This window comes from Ceratotherium simum, chromosome 34 (assembly GCF_057802395.1).
Source record: "Ceratotherium simum simum isolate JZ-2026a chromosome 34, ASM5780239v1, whole genome shotgun sequence".
Lineage (NCBI taxonomy): Eukaryota > Metazoa > Chordata > Mammalia > Perissodactyla > Rhinocerotidae > Ceratotherium > Ceratotherium simum.
In genome coordinates this window covers 6,785,018-6,807,676 of record NC_141933.1, presented here as the reverse complement: position 1 = coordinate 6,807,676, position 22,659 = coordinate 6,785,018, and the positions used below count along the sequence as shown (strand labels likewise).

The window sequence follows — 22,659 nt, the reverse complement described above, 5'->3', positions numbered from 1 at the left end:
CTTATGCACTGCTTATCAAGACATGCTGTGGCAGGCCTCCCACATATAAAGTAGAGAAAGATGGGTACAGATGTTAGCTAAGGGCTAATCTTTCTCACAAAAAAATAAAAAATAAGGGACTAGCTAAATAAAAATACACATAGTGGAATACTATATAGCTAGCAAAAAGAATAAGGCAGTGCTATGTGTACTGATATGGAATGAGCTTGAGGAATGTTAGATGAAAAAAGAAAAGGACAAAATGGGTACAGTGTGCTACCATTGGTGTAGTTATAAACTTATGCATAGATAATATATACACATGTGCTCACATAAGCATAGGCTATCTTGGAACTAGTTCACACAATGGCCTACAAGGCCTTACGTAATCTAACCTGCCCCTGGCACCTTGTCTTGACCCCTCTGACTCATCTCTCCCCCTCACTCTGCTCCACTCACACTGGCTTTCTGGAACACTCCAGGCACCTGCCTGCCTTGGGGCTTTGCAATGGCTGTCAGATGTCCGCAGGGCTCACTTCTTCCCCTTCTTCAAGACTGTGCTCAAATCTTACCTTCCTAGTGAGGCCTACACTGACTCCCCTAATTAAGACGGCATCCCTCACCTCTCATTTCCTCTTACCCTATTCTTTCTTTTTTCCACAGTACATATCACTCTCCAACATTCTACTATTCAATGTGCTTAGGTACTATAATTATGATTTATGGTCTGCCCCCACCAGTAGAATGTAAACTCTGCAAAGGGTAGGAGTCTTCATTTTGTTCAGAGCTATAGACCAAGCGTGGAACACCTGGGAGGTGCTCAATAGATATCTGCTGAAAGAGAAAATGGAAAGAAACTGGTAATAGTTGTGACCTCCAGGGTGGGGAACTGAGGTCTTGGAGGTAGGGATGAGGAGGAGACTTATTATCCAGTGCATACCCTTGTGTATTCTGTATCATTCTGTGCTTATAGAAACTGGTGAAAATTTAATAAATATTTTCAGTTCTACCCACAATACGCTAGAACTGGAAGGAGCTACAACCTGGACCCAAGCCCTTCATCTGACATTCAGTGGTCCAGGTGCAGAGTGGTTAGGTAATTTGCCCAAGGTTACACAGCCAGGATCTGAACCCACATCTACTAACTCCACAGTGCTATTTTTTTTTTTTTTCTTGGCTTGAGGAAGATTTGCCCTGAGCTAACATCTGTGTTTAGGTCTGTGCCTGGGAACTGAACCCGGGCTCCCAAAGTGGAAAGCACTGAACTTAACCACTAGGCCATGGGGCTGGGCCCCACAGCCCTAGCTCTTAATCATTATGCCATAGAGCCTCTTGATTTGGGGCTCTAATCAGCCAATTTAATGTAGCATGACAGAAACGCTGAGGTGTTCCCAAGGTGATGGTTTGCTTCTGTCTGACATTTCCTGTTACAATGAACTCCAAGGGACGATCTCAGTTCTTTTGATATATGAGACTTTGGCTGTATTGCGCATGGCTTGACACAAATGGGAACACTGGGCTTGGGGATTCTTTTATGAGAGCTTCATGGTCAAAATAAAGTGTTCATCTCAGTCCCTCGGTAGTCAGAAACACAATGTTCCTGAACCGTGCAGGCCTAGATATTTCTTCTTCCAAAGCAGTCAAGAGGTCTGGATGAGCTGCTGGGTGTTTGGGGGTGAGGGGGGGATCTGAGGGCACTTGGCCTGATCAAAGCGTATTGGGAGTATTCTCAGGAGCTATTAAAGGCTGGCCGCTGAACCTCTTGAATACGGCCGACTGGTGGGAGGCCTTCTTGGCCTGGACCAGGTGGCGGACCCGCCGTCGCTGCTGCAGCCAGTAGAGCATCTCCACTTTGTCGCGCTTCATTTTGTCCAAGTAGTGCTGCCCCTTGAAGGTCACTGGCTCGCCGAAGATTAACTCAATCTCCTTCAGGAGGGAAGCCAAAGGAGCCTCCACTAGATGGAGCTTCCTGTGTAGACAGCTGCGGACCTGATTCTCCTCCAGGAAGCTACTCAGACCCAGGTGAGTCTTTTGGAAGAAGCGGTTGGGGTCAGAGGCTTGTCGCTCAAACCACTCCAGTCTCCCCAGCAACACCTCCCGCAACTGAATGGGCCGCAGGGCCCGCTCCCAGGCACTCACCAAAGAAGGCAGCTGCCTCAGACGGGCGTTGGAGCTGTACTTGATGGCCATGTCCAGCCGGTCCTTGTCGGGGACCTCAAGCATGGACCAGAGCCGCTCCAGACGCTTCTGCAGGCTCAGGATTTTGTGGGGTTCTTCCAGGATGCTGGTCCTCTTAGTTCCTAGCCTGTGCCCCAGCACCGTGTCCCAATCCCACTCTCCTGGCACAAAGTCTGGCTCTTCATCTTCTAGCAAGGCAGGTGGGTGCGGAATCTTTAGGGACTCTCTGACAGGGGCTACAATCTCCACAGGCACCTCCTCTTCACACATTTGGAAGATGACGTGGAGGAAATCTGTCTCCTGGTTGGCGAGGTACCTGAAGTAGTCGTCCACAGACACGGTGGTTTTCCACCAGTTCATCCACGAGGCCCTGTTTGACCGCCTCTCCAAGCTTTTGCTTGCTTGGAGTGATGTGAGCGAGACCATCCTATCAGGGTTGGACTGTAAAGTGTTTGCTCTCTGGGAATAAAGTCCAGCCAGGTTCGGGTTGACGATGCGATATTGTTTTTCTTGACGTAGAAAGGCTGAGGTCAGGAAGGTTGACCAGTCTTTATCGGCTGCAGGCTCAACCAGCGGTCCCCGGTTAAAAGACAAGTGGTCAGTAGAGACACGGCTCATCAACTCCTTGTAGACTTCCCTGATGCTACTGCCAACGAAGCGATCAATATCCATTTCCTCAATAAGTTTGGGTTCCAGTTCACCAACCAGGTGGTTGTATAGGACTCCTGCCCCCTCAACGTGGAAGGAGTCCAAAAAGTTTCTCTCAGAGACCCGGACAGCAGCTGCCTGGACCACGACCTGATTTCTTAGCTTCAGAGTAACAGTCGCTGGCTGTGGTTGAAGTGGAGGGGAGTTAGGGGACTGGGGGCCCGACCGCCCAGAGGCTTCTTCCTCCTCGAGGCCCTTCAACATTTTCTGCAGCTCTTCCACGCGATGTGCTGCAGCTGGGCGGCGAGTCAGGGCCCCCAGGAGTGGGGGCAGGCCTGAGTCCAGCGGTGAGCAGTGAGTCCGCTCCAATTTCAAGTTCTTCGTCATCTGCTTCAGGTCCTCAGCCACCGTGTCCCCTGCCAGCTCTGGTTTGCTCTCTGCAACCAGGACCAACGGGGTTAAGGGGCGAGGGGGGAGCAGAGGAAGACCCAACTCATCTGCTAGCTTCCAGCCCTCACGCAAAGAGGGCAAGGACTGGCCCCTCCGGGGCTGGGAGTAGAGGGGCAAGTGGGAGGTGAGGGGAGCCTCGCTGGAGGGAGCCTGAGAGTACCTCACAAACTGTGGGGAACTGAAGTCGCTTTCTCTCCTCTTTTGCATGGAGGTCAGCCAGCGGAGAGGCTTTGTCGTCTTCAGCTGGGGGATAGACTTCAATTCCTTCACTGGATCCGATCCAGGCTCACTGAGAAACTCCGGCGGGCGGCTGAGTTGGATGAGGTAGTTCAGGTTGAGGCCGGAGCACGGCACTTGGGTGAAGCCGGTGCTGTGATGCCATAAGGTTGGGGAGAGCTTGAAAGCCACGGTCGGGTGGTGGGGACGCAGTCTGTGCACGCCGCCCTGGGCCTGCTCCGCCTTCAGCAGCGCGCGGAAGTCGGCGAGCAGGCCACGGTAGACCTCGGGGCTGGTGAGGAAGACCGTGCAGTCCCTGGCGAGGCTGGCGGCCAACCGGGTGAGCGTGGCGGATTCCGTGAAGACAGCTGCGGGGGTCGACATGGTCTTCAGCAGGTGCAGGTAGCGTAAGAAGAGCTGCTCGCTGCTGAGCAGCACGTAGACCTGGAGCCGCTTCCGCAGCCTCTGGTTGTTCAAATGGCTCAGACTAGGTTCGGGGGGAGGCTCCCGCCAGCTGCACTTTAGCTCGTCCAGGATGACCTCGGTGAAACGGAGTCGGCCCTCGGGAGGCAGCCGCGCCGCCAGCCCGCTGCTGGCCAGCCGTTCGGCCACCTGGCGGCACAGCGACGCCGCCGTCAGCCGCGAGACCGGCAGGGGCAGCAGCAACGGGACCTCCTGCGGGAGGGGCTTCTGAGACTCTGGGCGCGTCGCCCTGCGGGGGAAGAGCGATAGCGGACGCAGCAACCGGTGGTAAAACCGCTGGAGCTCGGGCTCCGGTTTATACGGCTCCATCTCAGCGCTGGTGGCGCCGGCGGTCCCAGCAGAGGCGCTCAAGCGGTTACTAAGGCAACCAGGGGTCGACGGCCGGAGTGCGCCTGCGCAGCCCGTGCTCGCAACCCCGCGTCCGTTGGGGGCGGGGCCTTGCGTGCGCGCGCACCAGGAGGCGGGGCAAAGTGTGGCTTCCGAGGCTCGGGTTTCTCGCGGCGCTGCTCCGGCCTTGCGCTTCGCGGCCCGGGGAGTTCGGGTCCTCCGGCCGGTGACTGGGTCCAGGATGGCGTCGGACTCGGGGGACAGCGGGACCGCCTGCACGGTGAGGGTCGAGGCCTCGTGTGGGAGCCTCGCCGGGCGGAGAGCCCCGGCCGCTGGGGTGCTCGTCAACTTGGGAAGCCGGGAAGAAGTGGGCACCCGGGGCGGGGCCTGGGGCCGGGACGTGCAAGTGGGGTGCGAGAGTAGCAGGGCCCCTGGCGTTAATGTTGAGGCGTCTTGGTCTTGGAATGATCGTGAGTGATAATGAAGAAGGCGCTTGAGGAGGGGTCACGTGGGGTGTTTCCCCAGGTCTTTGGGGTGGTCATAGGGGAGATAGGGTCACGCAAGAGGGGTCCCCAGCTTTCATCGGCCTGTCCCTGCCGCCCTTGCAGCTGGAGTTCGCGGTGCAGATGACCTGTCAGAGCTGCGTGGACGCTGTGCGCATGTCCCTGCAAGGGGTGGCAGGTAAGAGCCAGATAAACTTTTCTGCGGATAGTCCGAAGGCCTCGGGGAGGGGCAGGCAAATCTCTTAGACCAACCCTACTCCAATTTGACAGATGCAGAAATTGAGACTCAGAGAAAGGAAGGAATGTTCTCAGAGTCACACAGAGACCCAGAGGCAGAGCCTAGAGTCCCGGTCTCAAGCCTGCCCTGCCAGAGCTCTCTACTGGCTCTAACTGCCTGTCCTGGTGTCTTAAACCTCAGGGGCCTGGAGAGTGAGGAGCAAGCCGAGAATGGCCCCACCTACAGAGGGAGACCCTGGAAAACAGGCAGTTTCCCTTGCTTGGGAAACAGCTTAGTCTTGACAAAGCAAACGGCAGCCCTGGCCGAGTTCTATGCTAAGCGGCTCCTGATTCTTATCCAGCTGGCTGGTCTGGAGGTGACCCGGCACAGTTGGAAAGATCTGAGAAGGCAGAGCCACAAGCATGGCACTGGGAGCTGCCTTCCTTTGATTCTGTTAAATGTTCCTCCAGTCATTCAGCAGGTGTGGACCAGATGCTGGGGCCTTTTTAGGGAGAGGCGTTCACAAGTGTTTCAGGCACAGACTCTGCCCTCAGGTAAAGACGAGCATGCAAGCATTGCTCTTGGAAGAGCAGTTCTGGGAGAAGATGAGATGAGATGGGTTCTGAGGCTGGGACAGTGGTGACACTTGGCTCTGTATAGGGGAGCAGTGTGTCATAGTGGTTAGGGGTATGTGCTCTAGAGTCAGACTGTTAGGGTTCACATTCCCTCTTTGCCACTTTATGGCACCAAAATATCATGCATGTTGCATTTGGTGCCTCCATTTCTTCAGCATTTAAGTGGATATGATAATGAAAGCTACTCTGGAGGATAGTCTTGAAGAGTAAATTAGTTAATACACATAAAGCACTTTAGAAAAGTCTTGTGCAAGCTGTCCTGCAGGCTGCAGGTGCTAGGAGTGTGGGCGCGCAGAGTCCAGGACGGAATGCTGCTGCGCCACCACCAGTGGGAGGGGACCATGCTGGCCGGAGCGCCCCTGCGGCGCTTAAAATATTTGAAAGAAAGAAAGAGATGAGGAGGGGAGGGGAGGGGAGGTCTTTAGCATGCAGCGAGAGCCCACTAAATCTTAGAAATTATGAGAGGAAGGGCTTCCAGAGGGGAGAGAAGGGGAGAGGAAGGAGGGCAGGGGAGAGGAAGGAGGAGAGGGCAGGGGAGAGGAAGGAGGAGAGGGCAGAGGAGAGGAAGGAGGGGAGGGAAGGTCTCTAGGGAATGGTGAGAGCCCACTAAATCTCAAGAATTATGAGAGAAAGGTTTACAGGTGGTAATGTGGTTGGGCGGAGGCATGAGGGGGACAGATCTTGAAGCTGGGTTTGTTTGGGATGGTGGGTGAGGTCTGAGAAGATTGAGCCATTCCTCTGAGAGTGGAGTGTTCTGACCAAAGCCTTCCAGGATGTTGGGCTCTCCACTTCCTGTAAAACATTCTTGCTGGAAGAGCAAACAGCTGGACTACCTGTCAGACCCAGGGCAGTTTTTGCCCTCAGCAGGTTTCTTAGGCACAGTTAAAGATTCTGGTGACTCTAGGTTTTCTGGTCCGGGTCATTGGAACCAGCTTGGCTTTCTCTGGGGCTGTGAGGGAAGTTGTAGTTTCCCAGAATGCAGGGAGAGAGAGAGAGAAAGAGAGACAGATTGATCGATTGATTGATTTGCCCTCTCCTAGAGGCCTGGGCCTTTGGGGAAGAGGACTCTGCTCTCCTCTTAGGAGTAAGTGGGAGGAGCTCCCAGCCCAAGGCTCACTTTCTTGAACCCTTGTCACACACCCTAGAGTTCCCTGTGGCCTCATCTTTTCTCCCTCCCTGGGCTCTGAGCTAAACAAAGGCTTGCCTGGCCATGGTCCACAGCACCAGCCAAACCGAACTGCTGTTCAGCTGGGGAGCCAGCCGCCTTCTTGGTTCAGACTCAGCTCAAGAGTTGAGGAAGTGCATAGTTACAAGGAGCTTCCCGCTTGGGGCCCTCCCACTTCAGGAGCAGAGAATCAGATCTTCTTAGGAGACCCTAGAGCAGGAACCCACCTGTGTCAAAGCCAGTACATCAGAAAGTCTTGTCTGCTGCCTGTCTAAAACATACTCAGAATCCAGCCTCTCTTTTTCCATACTTTAGCCCTCGCACCAATTCAAGCCACTTCACCTCTCCCCGACCCACCCAGGGACCTCACCATTGGGCTCCCTATTGCCTCTGTTGCCCCCTCCCATAGCTTTTCCATATAAAGGCTGGAGTAATTTTAAAATCATATATCAGATAATGTCACTCCACTGCTTGAAATCCTCTAGTAGTAATAATGTTGAGAGCTTCTCATGGGCCAGGTACTGTGCTATATATGAGATAACCCGTTTAGGCTTTCAATAACCCTCTGAAGTAGGTAGTATTATTATCTCCATTTGCAGGTGAAGAAACCGAATAGAAAACTCAACAGAAAAGTTGAGTAACTTGTCTAAGGACCACACAGCTAGTATGTGGCAGACTCAGGACAGAGCCCATGCGCTCAACCACTACATTCCATGGCCTCTCCCAATGGCCTCCCATTGCATTAAAGTTAAAACCCAAATTCTTTCCTGTTGCCTACAGGACTTTGCTTGATAGGTCTCCACCTATAGGTTCGTATCTTACTATTCTCTTGACTCCCAGCTCCAGCCAGGCTGGCCTTCTTTTCTCTTCTTAGAACACATCAATGTCGTTCCTGCCTCAAGATCTTTGCCCATACTGTTCCTTCTGCTGGAATGCCCTTCCCTGACTACATTTAGGCCTTTGCTTAAAGGCTCAGAGAGACTTCCTCGACCAGCCTGTCTAAGAGGCTCGCCCCTGCAGTTGTTCCCACACCTGTTTCATTGATCACACTTTTCACTATCTGAATCTCTCTTGTGTGTGTATTTGATATCCATATCCCTGCACTGGAACGCGTGCTCTTTGTGGGGCAGAGATGTTGCTGACTTGTTGCTTGCTATATCCGCACTGCCTGGAACGTGGCACATGATAGGTGCTTCGTGTATATTTGTTAAATGAAAGGATAGGCAAGTTCATAACCAAAACCTCTTGCACTGCATGCTTATCTTAGCCCTGGGAACCACAGACAATCAATCCTTTAGGGCCCAACCCTACTTCCTGTGGGGTGAGGGGACCAAGCATCAGTTCTGGGTTTGGACAGGCTGCCTTCTGAGCTTTGTGACCTCAAGCCAGTTGTATAACCCTCTAGCCTCGTTTCCTCACCTGCCAGATGAGGACAGTATCACCATCCTGATGTGTGCAAAGCCGAGCGCACAGTTCTTGGCATACTGTGGAGGCTCAGGCCTCAAGAGTTCCCTGCCATCCTCCCTACGTTCGCTTTGCAGCCATTGGCACCTCTGGGTGGACCCGGAGCTCCAAGGCTTCACAGGTGGCCAGGTGGCCCAGGATGACATGTTGTGTGAAGTGAGGGGCAGTTTGGTTGTTTGGGGGGTTTTCTTCTCACAGAATCGCCCTGTGCTTGCAGGGGAAGAAATGGGTATGTCTATCTCATCTCTTACAAATGGTGCTCCTCCCCCAACAGTGTCACCAATGCCGCAGGGGATCTGAAGAAGCAAGCCAATGAGACCTTTTATAACCACAGACCAAACATTCCTGTCTCTCAGTGCTACCTCCTCCCAGTAGCGGGTCCCAGTTTTGCCTCCTTTGAGCTGGAAGGACTCTGAACAGCTGAGGCACCTTGTCTATACCCGGGGGTTGTTATTCCTGTCTCTGCCTGATGGTTGATCCAGGCATAGTCTGGGTTTTCCCGCAGCCTGTGGGCTCCCTGAGGACGAGGGTGGGTGCTTTTCCTGACTCTGGCCTCCTCCATGCCCAGCGCACATTTGTTACAAGAATACGGAGGAGGGAAACCAAGGATGAAGGACACGCCAACAGTCAGCGTAGCCTTCGGTTCACGGAGTGCTAGCTCAAGGGAGCGTGAAATGCCTTGTGTAACCTCTGCCTTCTGGGCTGCCCACGGCTCCCCGGGGTTTACCCACAGAGCAACGAACACACTAAGATCAAAGCAGAGTGGTGTAAGCCCTGCAGATGAGAGCAGCGTTATAGGTCCCATCCCATCCCCTGTGCACTGGCTAAGGATTCGAAAATTCTTTTAAAAGGCTTGGGAGCCCCGAACATCTGAATGAAAGAGAAGCCCCTTCTCTTCCTTCTCTGAGTTGGTTTGATGGCCCTCAAAGCTGAACATGTGTCAGAATCATCCCACAGGCTGTGTACACACAGGGGTGACCTCAGGAATTTGGAAGGCAATTGAGACACACTGACTTTTTTTTTTTTTTTTAAGATTTTATTTATTTTTTATTTTTTGCCCCCAAAGCCCCAGTAGATAGTTGTATGTCACAGCTGCACATCCTTCTAGTTGCTGTATGTGGGACTCGGCCTCAGGATGGACAGAGAAGTGGTGCCTCGATGCGCACCCGGGATCCGAACCCGGGCCGCCAGCATCGCAGCGCGCGCACTTAACCACCAAGCCACAGGGCCGGCCCGAGACACACTGACTTTTGAACTTGACCCTTGTGGACCACACAGAGCTCCTGCCTTCACAGAGGGTTATAATCAGTGTAGCATGAGTTACTCAGGGGAAGTGGGAGCCTTACAAGAGGACAGAATTGGGGGTCCCCACCCAGCCTGGAGGCTAGGGGGCTGCTTCTCAGGGTGAGCAGTGTCCAGGTGAAGTGGCTCAGAGCTAGGCTGCCTAGGATGAATTCGTTCCACAATTCACTACAGTGTGACTTTAAGCAAGTTCCTTAATCTCTCTGTGCCTCAGTTTTCTCATCTGTGATGTAGGGATAATAGTACCCAACTCACAGAGTTACTTGAGTATCTAATGAGTTAATACAGGGTAAGCACAAAAAAGCCCATAGTGTGAGTACATGTCAGCTCTCATGATGATGGAGATAGGCCCCCCTTTTTAATGTATGTACCAGCTTTACTGAGACATAATTCATATATCATAAAATTCACCCAGTTAAAGTATAGAATTCAGTGGTTTTTAGTATATTCATAGAGTTGTGCTACTATCATCGCTATCAATTTTACATCTTGTCACCCCATGGAGAAATTATATGCTTTAGCTATCACCATCCTATTGTCCCACTTCTTCATTTGCTTTCTGTCTCTAGATTTACCTATTCTGGACATTTCATCCAGAATGGCATCATCTATTATGTGGTCTTTTGTGACTGGCTTTCACTTAATATAGTGTTTTCCAGGTTCATCCATGTTGTGGCATGTGTCAGTGCCTCATTCCTTTTTATGGCTGAATAGTATTCCATTGTACAGATACACATTTTGTTTTTCCATTCATCAGTTGATGGGCATCACGTTTTGGCTATCCTGAATAATGTGGCTATTGATAGCCCATTTTTATAAAAACTTTTTTTTTTTTTTTTTGCTGAGGAAGATTAGCCTTGTGCTAACATCGGTGCCAGTCTTCCTCCACTTTATATGTCAGTTGCCACCACAGCATGGCTGACAAGTGGTGTACGTCCACGCCCAGGATCCAAACCTGCATACCCCGGGCCGCTGAAGCAGAGCACGCCAACTCAACCACTACACCACGGGACCAGCCCCATAAAAACATTTTTAAAGAATTATCTATGTTTCAAAAGTTATAAATAACACGTGGCACGTAATAAGAACTCACAGCAATCCTAGGGGTGAGGTGGCATTATCCCCACTTTATATGTAAAGAAACAGACCCAAAGAAATTAAGAACCTCACACAGCTAGAAGGCAGCTTCCAAGCTTGCCTCTGGCTGTGGGAAGGTTGGTAAAGATAGGGATGGGGAATTGCCCTCTGTTTCTCTCTTCTCTGCTCCCAGCACAGGGGTGCCAGCCCTCTGCTGCCCTCTGTCCCCTCCCTCCTCCTAGGTATCCAGAGTGTGGAGGTGCAGCTGGAGAACCAGATGGTTGTGGTGCAGACCACCCTGCCCAGCCAGAAGGTGCAGGCCCTCCTTGAAGGCACGGGGCGGCAGGCAGTACTCAAGGGCATGGGCAGTGGCCTGTTGCGTGAGTAACCACTACGGCCTTGGCCTCTCTGGGAGGGAGGTGGGCTGAGGCTGCTACAAATCTAACCATAGGATTTTGGAGCTTTGGGTTGGAGTGGCTTTGGGGAAGGCGTGGAAGTTATGTGGGGCTCTCTCCACGCCCTTCCTGAGCTGATGAAGGGAGTGAGGCTGGGTGAGGTAGCGAGCCAGCCCGGGTGTCTAATACCTTGCAGAGAATCTGGGGGCAGCAGTGGCCATTCTGGGGGGGCCTGGCCCCGTGCAGGGGGTGGTGCGCTTCCTACAGCTGACCCCAGAGTGCTGCCTCATCGAGGGGACCATTGATGGCCTGGAACCTGGGCTACATGGGCTCCATGTCCATCAGTTCGGGGACCTCACAAGGAACTGCAACAGGTAAATCGCCTCTGACTTCCCTTGTAGCATCCTCATCCCTCCAGTTGTGTCCCCACTATGTGCAGGGGCCTCTGTTCAGCCCTTTACATGCACTCTCACACTTGGTTCTCACAAGTACCCTGTGAGGCACATAGACACAGGCCCAGTCTGCAGATGAGGAAACTGAGGCTCAAAGAGGTTAATGACTTGTTAAAGGCCCCAGAGCACGTAAATGGTAGAGTGGGAATTTGAACCAAAATCTGACCTTGATGCTCCTGCTTGTAGCCGCCTTACTGCCTCTGAGATCGAAGGTGACTGCTGGACACGGGAAGAGCAGGTCCCCGTGTCATGCTGTTTGTCACACTGTGATGCAATTAGTTGTTTACTCATCTGTGTCTCCCCTGGAAGCTTATTGAGGGCTGGACCCATGTCCAATTCTTCTTAGTGCCCTCAATCCAAAGCCTGGCGCAGAGTGGGCCTGTTTGTTGAATGAATGAATAAATGACTGAATGAGTGAAACAAATGTACTTTAAGTAAGAGGATGGATCACCTGACCCATAAGCTGCTGTTTCGCTGACCACTGGCTACCTTTTCTTCTTAGCTGTGGGGACCACTTTAACCCTGATGGAATGTCTCATGGGGGCCCCCAGGACTCTGACCGGGTAAGTGTCCATCTGAGTGAGGCCTGGGCTGAGAGAGAACCCAGGGTCTCAGAGATAGGGCAGGCAGCTCTTGGGGCCTTAGAGTGGGATTCCTTTCTTTTGTATCTATTTATTTATTTTTTGTGTGTGTGTGAGGAAGATCAGCCCTGAGCTAAAGTCCATGCTAATCTTCCTCTTTTTGCTGAAGAAGACCGGCTCTGAGCTAACATCCATTGCCAATCCTCCTCCTTTTTTTTTTTTTCCCCAAAGGCCCAGTAGATAGTTGTACGTCATAGTTGCACATCCTTCTAGTTGCTGTATGTGGGATGCGGCCTCAGCGTGGCCAGAGAAGCGGTGCATCGGTGCGTGCCTGGGATCCGAACCCAGGCCACCAGCAGCGGAGCGCGCGCACTTAACCGCTAAGCCATGGGGCCAGCCCTGGGATTCCTTTCTGGTGGGGTCTCTTCTCCTCACTTTATTTGGTTCAGTTTAGAACATTTATTGACACTTTCTGTGACCAAGGCCTGCCCTTTGGGAGCCCACAGTCCCGTGAGAGAGGCCACTGAGGACTCCATGGTTGCAGGGCAGTGAAGTAATCCTTTCAGGAGCCTGTAGGAGGCCTGGGAGCCCAGAGCAGGCACTGGATCCAGCCTGAGGAGCATGGGCAGTGGGAGAAAGCTTCCTGGAGAAGGTTTTACCTAAACTGAAAAGGCCATTCCTGGTCCTGGAGTTTCGTTTTTCACCAGAGAATTGTTTCCCTAATGGCAGTGAGTCACATCCTGCCTTATTGATTTTTGCCTTATCTGAGTACTACTTGTTCTGTTAGTTACTCAATATTTTGATCTAAATTGACTCATTTTTTTCCTTAGGCAAATTTAGTTATTTTTGACATTTTAATCGATCACAGAAGGTTTCAAACTTATTCTAAAATCGAGAAACTAGTGTCCTGAACCCCCATGTCCATTTCGCCCAGGTTTTTTTTTTTTTTTTTTTTTTGGTGAAGAAGATTAGCCCTGAGCTAACATCCGTGCCCATCTTCCTCTACTTTATATGTGGGACGCCTGCCACAGCATGGCTTGCTAAGTGATACTTAGGTCTGTGCCTGGGATCTGAACCCACGAACCCGGGGCTGCCAAAGTGGAGCACGCGAACTTAACCACTACGCCACTGGGCCAGCCCCCATTTCACCCAGCTTTAACAGTTACCACCTCATGGCCAGTCCTGTTTCATCTGCACTCCCTGCCCTTCTTCACCATTATTTTAAAGCAAATTAAGACACCATTTCATGTGATTAAGGTAGATTTATTTCGGACAAGAAACTTGAGGGGCCGGCCCCGTGGTGTAGCGGTTAAGTGCGCACGCTCCGCTGCTGGTGGCCCGGGTTCGGATCCCGGGCGCGCACCGATGCACCGCTTGTCAGGCCATGCTGTGGCGGCGTCCCATATAAAGTGAAGGAAGATGGGCACAGATGTTAGCCCAGGGCCAGTCTGCCTCAGCAAAAAGAGGAGGATTGGCATGGATGTTAGCTCAGGGCTGATCTTCCTCACAAAAAAAAAAAAAAGAAACTTGATATTGCCACAGAGAATGGAAAACCAGTACTTCCAGCCATAAGAGGAGCATCATTGTAAAAATAAATCAATGCAGGCGTAAAAAGGGTTATTAGAGTCCCGCTGGAGCCTGAGGCCCGCTGTATCTTTGTTAAAGTGATTAGCCAGTGTTAGAGGTGTTAGAGAACTGTTAACACCAAACTGAAACTTCGTCATCCCAGGAAGATTGCCTTCTCTCTCAGTGATTTAATGTTTCCTAATGCACTGTCGACACACACCTAATACCATCTCCCCCACTTTGATGGTATGTGTTCCTCCTACTTGGAGATTCAGTACGAGGGCAGGCCCTGGGGTTCCTGGTCCTGGGAACTGGCGACTTCTCTTTACGCCCTCCCAGGACTCTCAGGCTTCCCTGGTTTTTATTTTCTATCTTGATGAAAGTTTGCAACTTTCCGCCACAAAACCAATGAAAACGTGGTATGTGTTTCTTAATTCCTGTAACTGATTTTTTGGACTTTTGACAACTCTGTCACATTTCTAATGGTCAGAAGTTTTTACTCCCCCCCCCGCCTCCTGCCCCTCAGAAGTTAGAGTGGCCTTTCTGGCATATTTGCACAGTGCCACACTTGTGTTCAGGGTATCAGTTATCTATTGCTGTGAATCAGATTACTCCAAACTTAGTGGTTTAGAACAACAAGCATATATCATCTCACACTTTCTCTGGGGCAGGAGTCTGGGCACAGCTTAGCTGCGGGCCTCTGGCTTAGGGTCTCTCACAGGCTGCAGTCAAGGTGTTGGCTGGGCCTGCAGCCATCTCAGGGCTCAACGTGGGGAGGATCTGCTCACTCCTGTTGCTGTTGGCAGGCCTCAGGGCCTCCCTGGCTGTTGGCCAGAGACATCAGTCCTTTGTCACGTGGGCCTCTCCCTTGGGCAGCTCACAACACAGCAGCTGGCTTCCCTCAGAGCGAGTCACTGAGAGAGGGAGAGAGGGCATCCAAGACTGAAGCTACACTCTTTTGTAACCTAATCATGGAAATGACACTAGGTCCAGCCCACACTCAGTGGGGGAGCACACAAGGGTGTGAATACGGGGTGGTGCGTCTTAGAGTCTGTCTTCTTGAGCCTTGAAAGACGCTAAGCAGGAATTAGGCAGGTGAAGAACCGGAGAGTGGGAATGTCAGGCTCAGCAGAGGAAGCTCCATAGGCAAAGCCCTCAAGGCATGAACCAGCAAAGAGTATCTGGAAACTGGCAGCCCTGTGTGTCTTATGAAGTAGAGGTTTCTGAAGGGCAAGAGACAGCCTCTCGACCTGTGCCTTGGACCAGGCCCCTCTCAGGCAGGGAATCAGAAGGGGCTGGAGCCAGCTGCTCTCTTGTACCCAAGCCCTTGATATAGACAGAGGAAGACTTGAGCAAAAGCTATGTGGCCAAGGCCACCATGGTGACCAGCAAGTTTCTTTTGGATTTCAGCTCTGGTTTTGCCCAGATGGGAAATGAATTCAGTGTGGGAATTTATATCCAAGCCTGGTTGTCCCTCTGCCTGTCTCCTAACTGGTCTCTTAGCTTCCTTCCCTTCCCATCCCCCTCCAATTCTTTCTTTTCACATGCTGTACTAGAGGGATTGCTGCAAAGCAAGGAGTAACCATGTCATGCCCCTGCCTGAAACCCTTCTTGGCTCCCCAGTGCCCGAGGGTACAGGGCCTGCCCGGCTGCTTGGTGTGACATTCAAGGCCACCCAGCCCAGTTCCACTCACCGTGTGCAGGGGAGGGACTGGAAACGCTGCCTCTCCCGAGCCCCTGCTGCTGGGTCATGCCTCAGAGCCACACTGCCAGGCTGCTTGCTCCCTCAGCCTAGTCCTGAAAACGCTCCTCAAGGCTGTGTATCATGGCGCCCCCTTCTTGAACTTTCTACCATAAAAGCCCCCAACACAGGGCGTAACAAAAAGTGCCGGGTGTAAGCAGCAGATGTGTCTCTGGAAAACAAGATAAAGCAAAAGTGGCTCTTCTTGCTGCTTATCAGCTTCATCACACAGAGACATGCTTTGTGACTGTGCTTTGCAGTGAGGCCATGTGTACCAGCCCACACTGGCACAGCCACTGGATTTTGCCCAAAGTGTCAGGTTGGGGTCAATTTATTTGCACAGACATGGGTCTCTGACTCACCAGTAAGGTCTTGTCACCAGAAAACACACTCCCTGTTGTACTGACCCTGTGTTGTGTAATCACTAGTCTGTTCCACCTCTGGCTGCCCGCTGTGCTGCGAACCTCTTGAGGGTGGTGACCACATGTGCACCCCACCCATGCCTGGCAGAGGGTGTCTGATGTAGGAGGTGCTCAGTAGATGTGTTATGACATTTTCACTATCTCCAAGGGAGAAGGTGGGCAGAGCCAGCTTCTGGGGGGCAGCATAGGCCCTTTGCCCCTTGTGTTTCTTCTCTCTGCTCTTGGAGGCTGGACATCAGGGAAGGGATGCTGGCTGCATCTGAGGGTCAAAAAGCCAAGCTCAGGGTCAGCCTGGTGGCGCGGCAGTTAAGTCCACACGCTCTGCTTCGGCAGCCCGGGGTTCGCAGGTTTGGATCCTGGGCGCACACCAACGCACTGCTTGTCAAGCCATGCTGTGGCGGCGTCCCATATAAAGTAGAGGAAGATGGGCACAGATGTTAGCCCAGGGCCAGTCTTCCTCAGCAAAAAAAGAGGAGGATTGGCATTGGATGTTAGCTCAGGGCTGATCTTCCTCACAAAAAAAAAAAAGCCAAGCTTGGCCAACTTAAGGCCCGGGGAACTGCAGAGGGCCAGGGGCTCATAGAGTCATCAGGAGGCTGGAGAACCGGCCTCGGAAAGAAGCAGGAACCGGGCTGGCTTCTGAGGCTGGAATGCAGGGCTGGGCAATGGCCTCGTAAAAAAAACAGTCTGGTCCAGTGGGCATGACTTTCTAGGAAGGGGGTCACTGGCTATTTTCAGAGCACTGTCATTCTGCCCAGGATTTCAGTTCCAGGGAGGGATCATCCAGTTGTCTTTCTTGTGTCCTGGGCTGTCCCTTCATCCTACCAGGCTGTACCCACAGGATGACACTGGTACTTTTGGGGAATCAGATACTGGGAAGCCAGAAGCTAGCAGCTGTGCCCCATGTGCCCGCTTCCCCTCGGGTCTCATTGCAGCACCGCGGAGACCTGGGGAATGTCCACGCTGATGCTGACGGCCGAGCCGTCTTCAGGCTAGAGGATGAGCAGCTGAAGGTAAGATGGAGAAGAAGGCGGGCACCTTTCCTAACAGGTCCACTGTCTGAGGCCGTTGTCTCCCCCTAAAGGTGTGGGATGTGATTGGCCGAAGCCTGGTCATCGACGAGGGAGAAGACGACCTGGGCCGGGGCGGCCATCCGCTATCCAAAATCACGGGGAACTCAGGAGAGAGGTGAGGAATGCCGCCCCGGCAAGAGGCTGTGCTCGGCCAGCAGTGCCTGTGGAACCCTCAAGGGGCCCAGACATGTGCCCACTGTGACCACACTTGCTTCCACAGGTTGGCCTGTGGCATCATCGCACGCTCCGCTGGCCTTTTCCAGAACCCCAAGCAGCTCTGCACCTGCGACGGCCTCACCATCTGGGAGGAGCGAGGCCGGCCCATTGCTGGCAAGGGACGAAGGGAGCCTGCCCAGCCGCCTGCCCACCTCTGAGCACAGCCTCAGCCTTGAGTCTGTTTCTGTCCTCCCAGCTGAGCTCCGTCCACTTCCAGAGGGAGCAGAGGGGGCCCCTGCTTGCCCAGTCCTAGGAGAACTAGGGTACCAGGTATATACGGGCTGCTGTGATGTTCCCTTGGCAAATTAAAGTTTTATTTTCCTATGGAAGTCGGTGTTCTGTCCATGTCCCATATGCCTTAATGGGCTTGGTGAGCACAGTCCTTCTGCTGTCCTCCCTGTCAAGGGCCACCTCTTGGCTTTGGAACCAAACAAAACTGGATTCAAATCCACACACATATGAGGGCCACATCCTCCTCCTCAGGGTCACAGTGAAGGGCCACAGCAGTCATATTTCTGTTTGCGGCCTGTCCCCCTCCTCTCACTATGACCGATTTTAACCAAAATGGACACCTGACTCAGGCAAGGCCTTGCTTTCCCCGAGAAATCAGAGCACATCCAGGCTTAGTTTCTCCCTGGGTTGGATCTGTAGCATGGGAATATGGGGACTGTGGGCGGCCCTTTTCTCCCTGCGTTATCCACTGAATGTCAGAAAAAGCCGGTCTGCTGAGGAGGAGGAGTGAGGCAGATGCACAGAGAGAACCTAGAAGTTGCTGGAGAATGCCAGAAGCTCCAGAGTCCCCCGCACCAGGCCTTTCCTGAGGTCAGCTACCTCCTGACCTGGGGGTCAAGAGACATTCTTGTATCCTTTCAATGCATCCCCCACCTTTTTAAAAATTAATCTGGCTTGAGTTGATTTCTTTACTCATACGTAAAAGCCTCTTAATTACTCTAATAAGTGAAGTGTTTGGCACGGGGCCTGGCACGTGGTAAGTTAAGGGAGCTGTGGCTGTAATTCTGAGGCCAAACGGGGCGCCTGGAGGCAGCCACAGCCAAGCTCCCCTCTCATGAGGGTGGCCGGTATCCAAGGACTAGTGTGGGTCGGGGGGTTCTGGGCCTCCCCACTCATCTGTTTTGCCCCCCACCCTTCCCCCACTGGACTGTGTCAGGCTTGTTCATCCATGATCAAGCTGCTGTTATGACACGGTGGCCTGTCAGAGTACAGACTTTGCCCCTTACCCTGCCTGCTTGGAACCAGGCCCGTGGTTTGACAGTGAGTTGGTCTTGGCTGAGATGCACCTGGCTCTGCTCCCACTGCCCAGGCCCTGCCTGTTTTCCCTTGAGGCTGCTGGCTCTGCCTCTAGCCCGGCCCTTGGACCCTGCTCTTCCTATGCTCAGCCAAACCTACTCTGGTTGCTTTCCAGCTCCCCTTGGTTCCTGGGGAACCAAATCCTCTTAAGCCTGGAGCTCAGGCTGTCTTTCTCCACCTCGAGATCGTTGCAGGAACTTCCCTTCGACTCTGCCCACAGCCAACCCCTGACCTCCTCACACCTTCATTCTGGGATTATAGCTGGATTTAACCCTTTTATGGCTAAGCTGCTTACCATCCCCTACCACTCTTAAGAGATCAACATCCACTTTAGCTTTTCTCTCTTCTACTCTTAGCCGTGTGGTTTTCAAACTTTGGTTTTAAATCACAGAACACTGTTCAAACATCTTGAAGCCCCATCTGTAAAGCAGAAGTGGAGCTGCAGCCAAAGACGCTTAGTCCTGACTAAGGGCTTCCCGAAAGTTCTGTGACTCCAGGGAGCACAGTTTGAAAATCTTTGCCAAATTCAGGCATTTTTGTGTTACCTCTCAGCTTCAGCCATGTCCACAAACTCTCTGCACTATCATTTACCAAATACTTTTCTTTAAATTGATTCACTTTGAAACTTAAAAAGGAAATTTTAATCATATTAGCTAATACCTATATAGGGATTATTAGTGCCAGGCTCTGTTCTAAACACTTTACTTGCAATAATTCATTTAATCCTCATGACAAATAGGTTCTATTATTAGTCTGTGTTACAGGTGAGGAAACTGAAGCACAAAGTGGTTATGTAACTTGCCCAAGGTCACACAGCTAGTAATGTGGCCAAGGCAAGCTACAGAGCTGGGTGGTCTCCAAGTCTATGCTTTTCACCACTATATTGGTTCTCATTATAAAGTATTGAAAGCAAGATTCTTTGTCATAAATAGAAGTTTGCTAGAAAAAGTACATTCATGGCTATTAAAATAAAAATTGTTCATCCATCAACCGCCCCAAATTGTGTGTAACTCTAGTGGTTTTTGAGCTGCATTTCAGGGAACCCAGACACTTTCTTTTGCCCCCTCTTCTCTCAGCCGCCATTTGTTATCTTTGCCCTCTCCTCCCTGGGTTTTCCCCTCCTGCCGCTCCATTCTCAGTTCTGCCTGGGATTCCACGTTGTGAGTTTGTAGTGCTGCGAACAGTGAAAGACCTTCCTGTTTTCCCAAGTAGGAGACCTTCTCCCCAGCTGAATCCTGGTGGAGGGGCCCAGCTGGAGTCCCTCTTCGGAGCAGTGGCAGAGCCTCTTCTCAAGGATTCCTGGCGGCAGGTGGGGGTCCTTGGAAGAGCTGGGGCTGTTTCAGAAGGGCCCCAGGTGTGAAGGCGAGTGCAACTCTGGCTTCTGAAAACCCTTCTTCCCGTTCCTCCTCCCTGTCTCCTCTAATTTTTCCACCGCCAGCGGCTCTCAAATGGGGGCCTTTGTGGCCCCTGGACCAGCAGCATGAGCATCACCTGGAGACGTTTGAAATGCACCTTCTGGGGCTTCACTCCAGACTTACTGAATCAGAAACTGTGGGTGAAGCCTGGCAGTCTGTTTCAAAAGCCACCTAGGTGATTTTGAAGCACAGTAAAGTTTGAGCACTATTAGTCTCAACTTGTGAAAAATGGTTGGTTCAGGGCCTGCCATCCTCTCAGAGCAGTGTGTCTGCCTGCTGCTCCCTATCCTGGTGTAGGAGGAGAGCTCAGGACCTTCCTTCCTGAAACTTCCCCTGTGACTTAAATACATATATGTCACCTACTTCCAAAAACGACTTGCTGTATCTTAGCCAGAGATAGAGAGGAGATTACACCTTAAAACCTGGGTGAGGGAAGCACCATAACAGAGAGAGCTTGGCTTTAAGGCAAAGAGGAAAGTGCTCTGGGTTCCCTTGGTCTCATTGCCTAATAATACCGCTAACAATTTCAGCAGGAAAGAATCCTGCTGTCATGTGTTTATGACACAAATTAGTGGTGTTGGTGTACTGAAAAGACGATTAGCGACTACTTTTTTTTTTTTAATTGCTGTGACAGGCTGAAAATGGCCCCCAAAGTAACCAGATCCTAATCCCTGGAAGCTGTAAATGTTACCTTATTTGGAAGAAGGATCTTTGCAGATGTGATTAAATTAAAGATTTTCGGATGAGGAGATTATCCTGGGTCACCTGGATGGGCCCTAAAGGCCAGAACATGTGTCTTTATAAGAAGGAGGCAGAGGCAGTTTCGACACAGACACACAGAGAAAGCAATGGGAAGACAGCAGCGAGAGAGCTGGCGATGCTGAGCTTGAGGACCGGAGCGGCGCAGCCACAAGCCGAGGAATCCCAGCAGCCACCAGAAGCCAGCTGAAAGAGGCGAGGAACGGATTCTCCCTTAGAGTCTCTGGAGGGAGCTAAGCCTTGCTGACACTTTGATTTCAGCCCAGTGGTACTAATTTTGGACTTCTGGCCTCCAGAACTGCGCGAGAATAAAGTTCTGTTGTTTTAAGCCACGCAGTTTGTGGTAATTTGTTACAGCAGCTGGAAGAAACTAATACAATTACAATTCAATTTTATTAAAATAATACATTTAAAACCTAGTTTTCCTTAAGCCTATAAGTTCAAATTACAAAATTTATTGTTCTATTTATAAATCTAGTAAAATAAGAGCTATTATCTTTACCTTTTCTTTAATAAAACTCAGATTGGATACACTAGACTCCCTTAAATAATCATACCCATTTGTAACTTAAGTTCCCTCGAACTTTTAAAATTGCATTTGCATATTTATTTAATTTTTTTTTTAAATAACTTTATTTATTTATTTTTCCACCACAGCCCCAGTAGATAGTTGTATGTCATAGCTGCACATCCTTCTAGTTGCTGTATGTGGGACGCGGCCTCAGCATGGCTGGAGAAGCGGTGCGTCGGTGCGCGCCCGGGATCCAAACCTGGGCCGCCAGTAGTGGAGCGCGTGCACTTAACCGCTAAGCCATGGGGCCGGCCCCATATTTAATTTTCTTAAATACCACAGATGCCTGGCCTAAATGTAAACTTCTCAACAAACTTCCTGGTAAATCTTAAACTTATAAATACAATGAAACTGTTCAACTACCATTTACCAAACTTAAAGAAAAAAATTATATTGGGGCTGGCCCCATGGCCTAGTGGTTAAGTTCAGCATGCTCCACTTCAGCAGCCCAGGTTCGGTTCCCAGGCACTGACTTATACCACTTATTGGCGGCCATGCTGTGGCGGCAACCCACGTACAAGATAGCGGAAGACTAGCACAGATGTTAGCTCAGGGTGAATCTTCCTCAAGCAAAAAAAATGAGTAAATAAATAAAAAGAAAGATGTGTCTTTAAAAAAATTATACATTTTAGCTAAAAATCATAACCCTAAAATCAATTTTTAAAGACTTTTTGTTTTGAAATTATTTTAGATTAACAAAATGTTGCAACGTGGATGAATCTTGAAAACATTATACTAAGTGAAAGAAGCCAGACACTAGAGTCATATATTTGTATATTCCATTTATGTGAAATGTCTTGAATAGGCAAACCCAGAGTCAGAAAGATTAGTGATCACCAGGGTCGGGGGAAGGAGGGAATGGGGAGTGACAGGGTTTCTTTTGGGGCGTGATTAAAATGTTCTGGAATTAGAGAGTGGTGATGATTGCACAACCCTGCAAATATACTAAAAACCACTGAATTGTACACTAAAAGGGTGAATTTTATGGTGAATGAATTGTATCTCAATATTAAAAAGATCATTTATGTAGGAAATAACAGTAGAGTTCACTGTGCTCTTCACCAACTCCCCCTAATGTTAATTTATATAAGTGTAGTGCAGTTATCAAAACCAGTTAATTAACATTGAGACAATACAAGTAACTGAACTGCAGACCTTATTCAAATTTTGCCAGCTTTTCCACTAATGATCACTTTCTGTTTCTAGATCCAATCCTGGACGGCACATTGCTTTTAGCTGTCGTGTCTCCCTGGTCTCCTCCAATCTGTGACCGTTCCTCAGACTTCCCTTGTCGTCCCTCTCTTGTCGTGACACTCCCATGAGTACTGGTCAAGTAGTTTGTATAATGTTTTCCAATTGGATTTGTCTGCGTTTTCTTGTGATTAGTTTGAGGTTATGTATTTTTGGCTTGAATACCATGGAAGTGAAGTTGTGCCTTCCACAGTACATCGTGTTGACATATCTTATTACTGGTGTCATTTACTGGGATCACGTGGTTAAGGTAGGGTCCTCTGAG

At 50.8% G+C, this 22,659-nt stretch overlaps 2 protein-coding genes across 3 annotated transcripts; one reads left to right on the top strand and one right to left on the bottom strand.

Moving 5' to 3' along the window:
- Positions 1-1,617: 1,617 nt before the first annotated feature.
- CCDC87 (coiled-coil domain containing 87) lies at positions 1,618-4,312 on the bottom strand. The gene has a single exon (XM_004437671.3). The coding sequence runs from the start codon at positions 4,261-4,263 to the stop codon at positions 1,687-1,689; it is 2,577 nt and encodes an 858-aa protein (XP_004437728.1). The 5' UTR covers positions 4,264-4,312; the 3' UTR covers positions 1,618-1,686.
- CCS (copper chaperone for superoxide dismutase) lies at positions 4,305-21,116 on the top strand. Of its 2 annotated transcripts, XR_015549702.1 has the most exons (9): positions 4,305-4,561; positions 4,890-4,962; positions 10,887-11,024; positions 11,236-11,413; positions 11,994-12,054; positions 16,737-16,814; positions 16,886-16,989; positions 17,095-17,360; positions 20,448-21,116. XR_015549702.1 is itself a non-coding variant. In XM_004437673.3 (8 exons), the coding sequence occupies exons 1-8, from the start codon at positions 4,523-4,525 to the stop codon at positions 17,246-17,248; spliced, it is 825 nt and encodes a 274-aa protein (XP_004437730.1). In that variant the 5' UTR covers positions 4,305-4,522; the 3' UTR covers positions 17,249-17,419. The 2 variants fall into 2 exon arrangements, 1 of the variants encoding a protein (XP_004437730.1); XM_004437673.3 differs by lacking the exon at positions 20,448-21,116 and having other exon boundaries at positions 17,095-17,419.
- Positions 21,117-22,659: the final 1,543 nt, after the last annotated feature.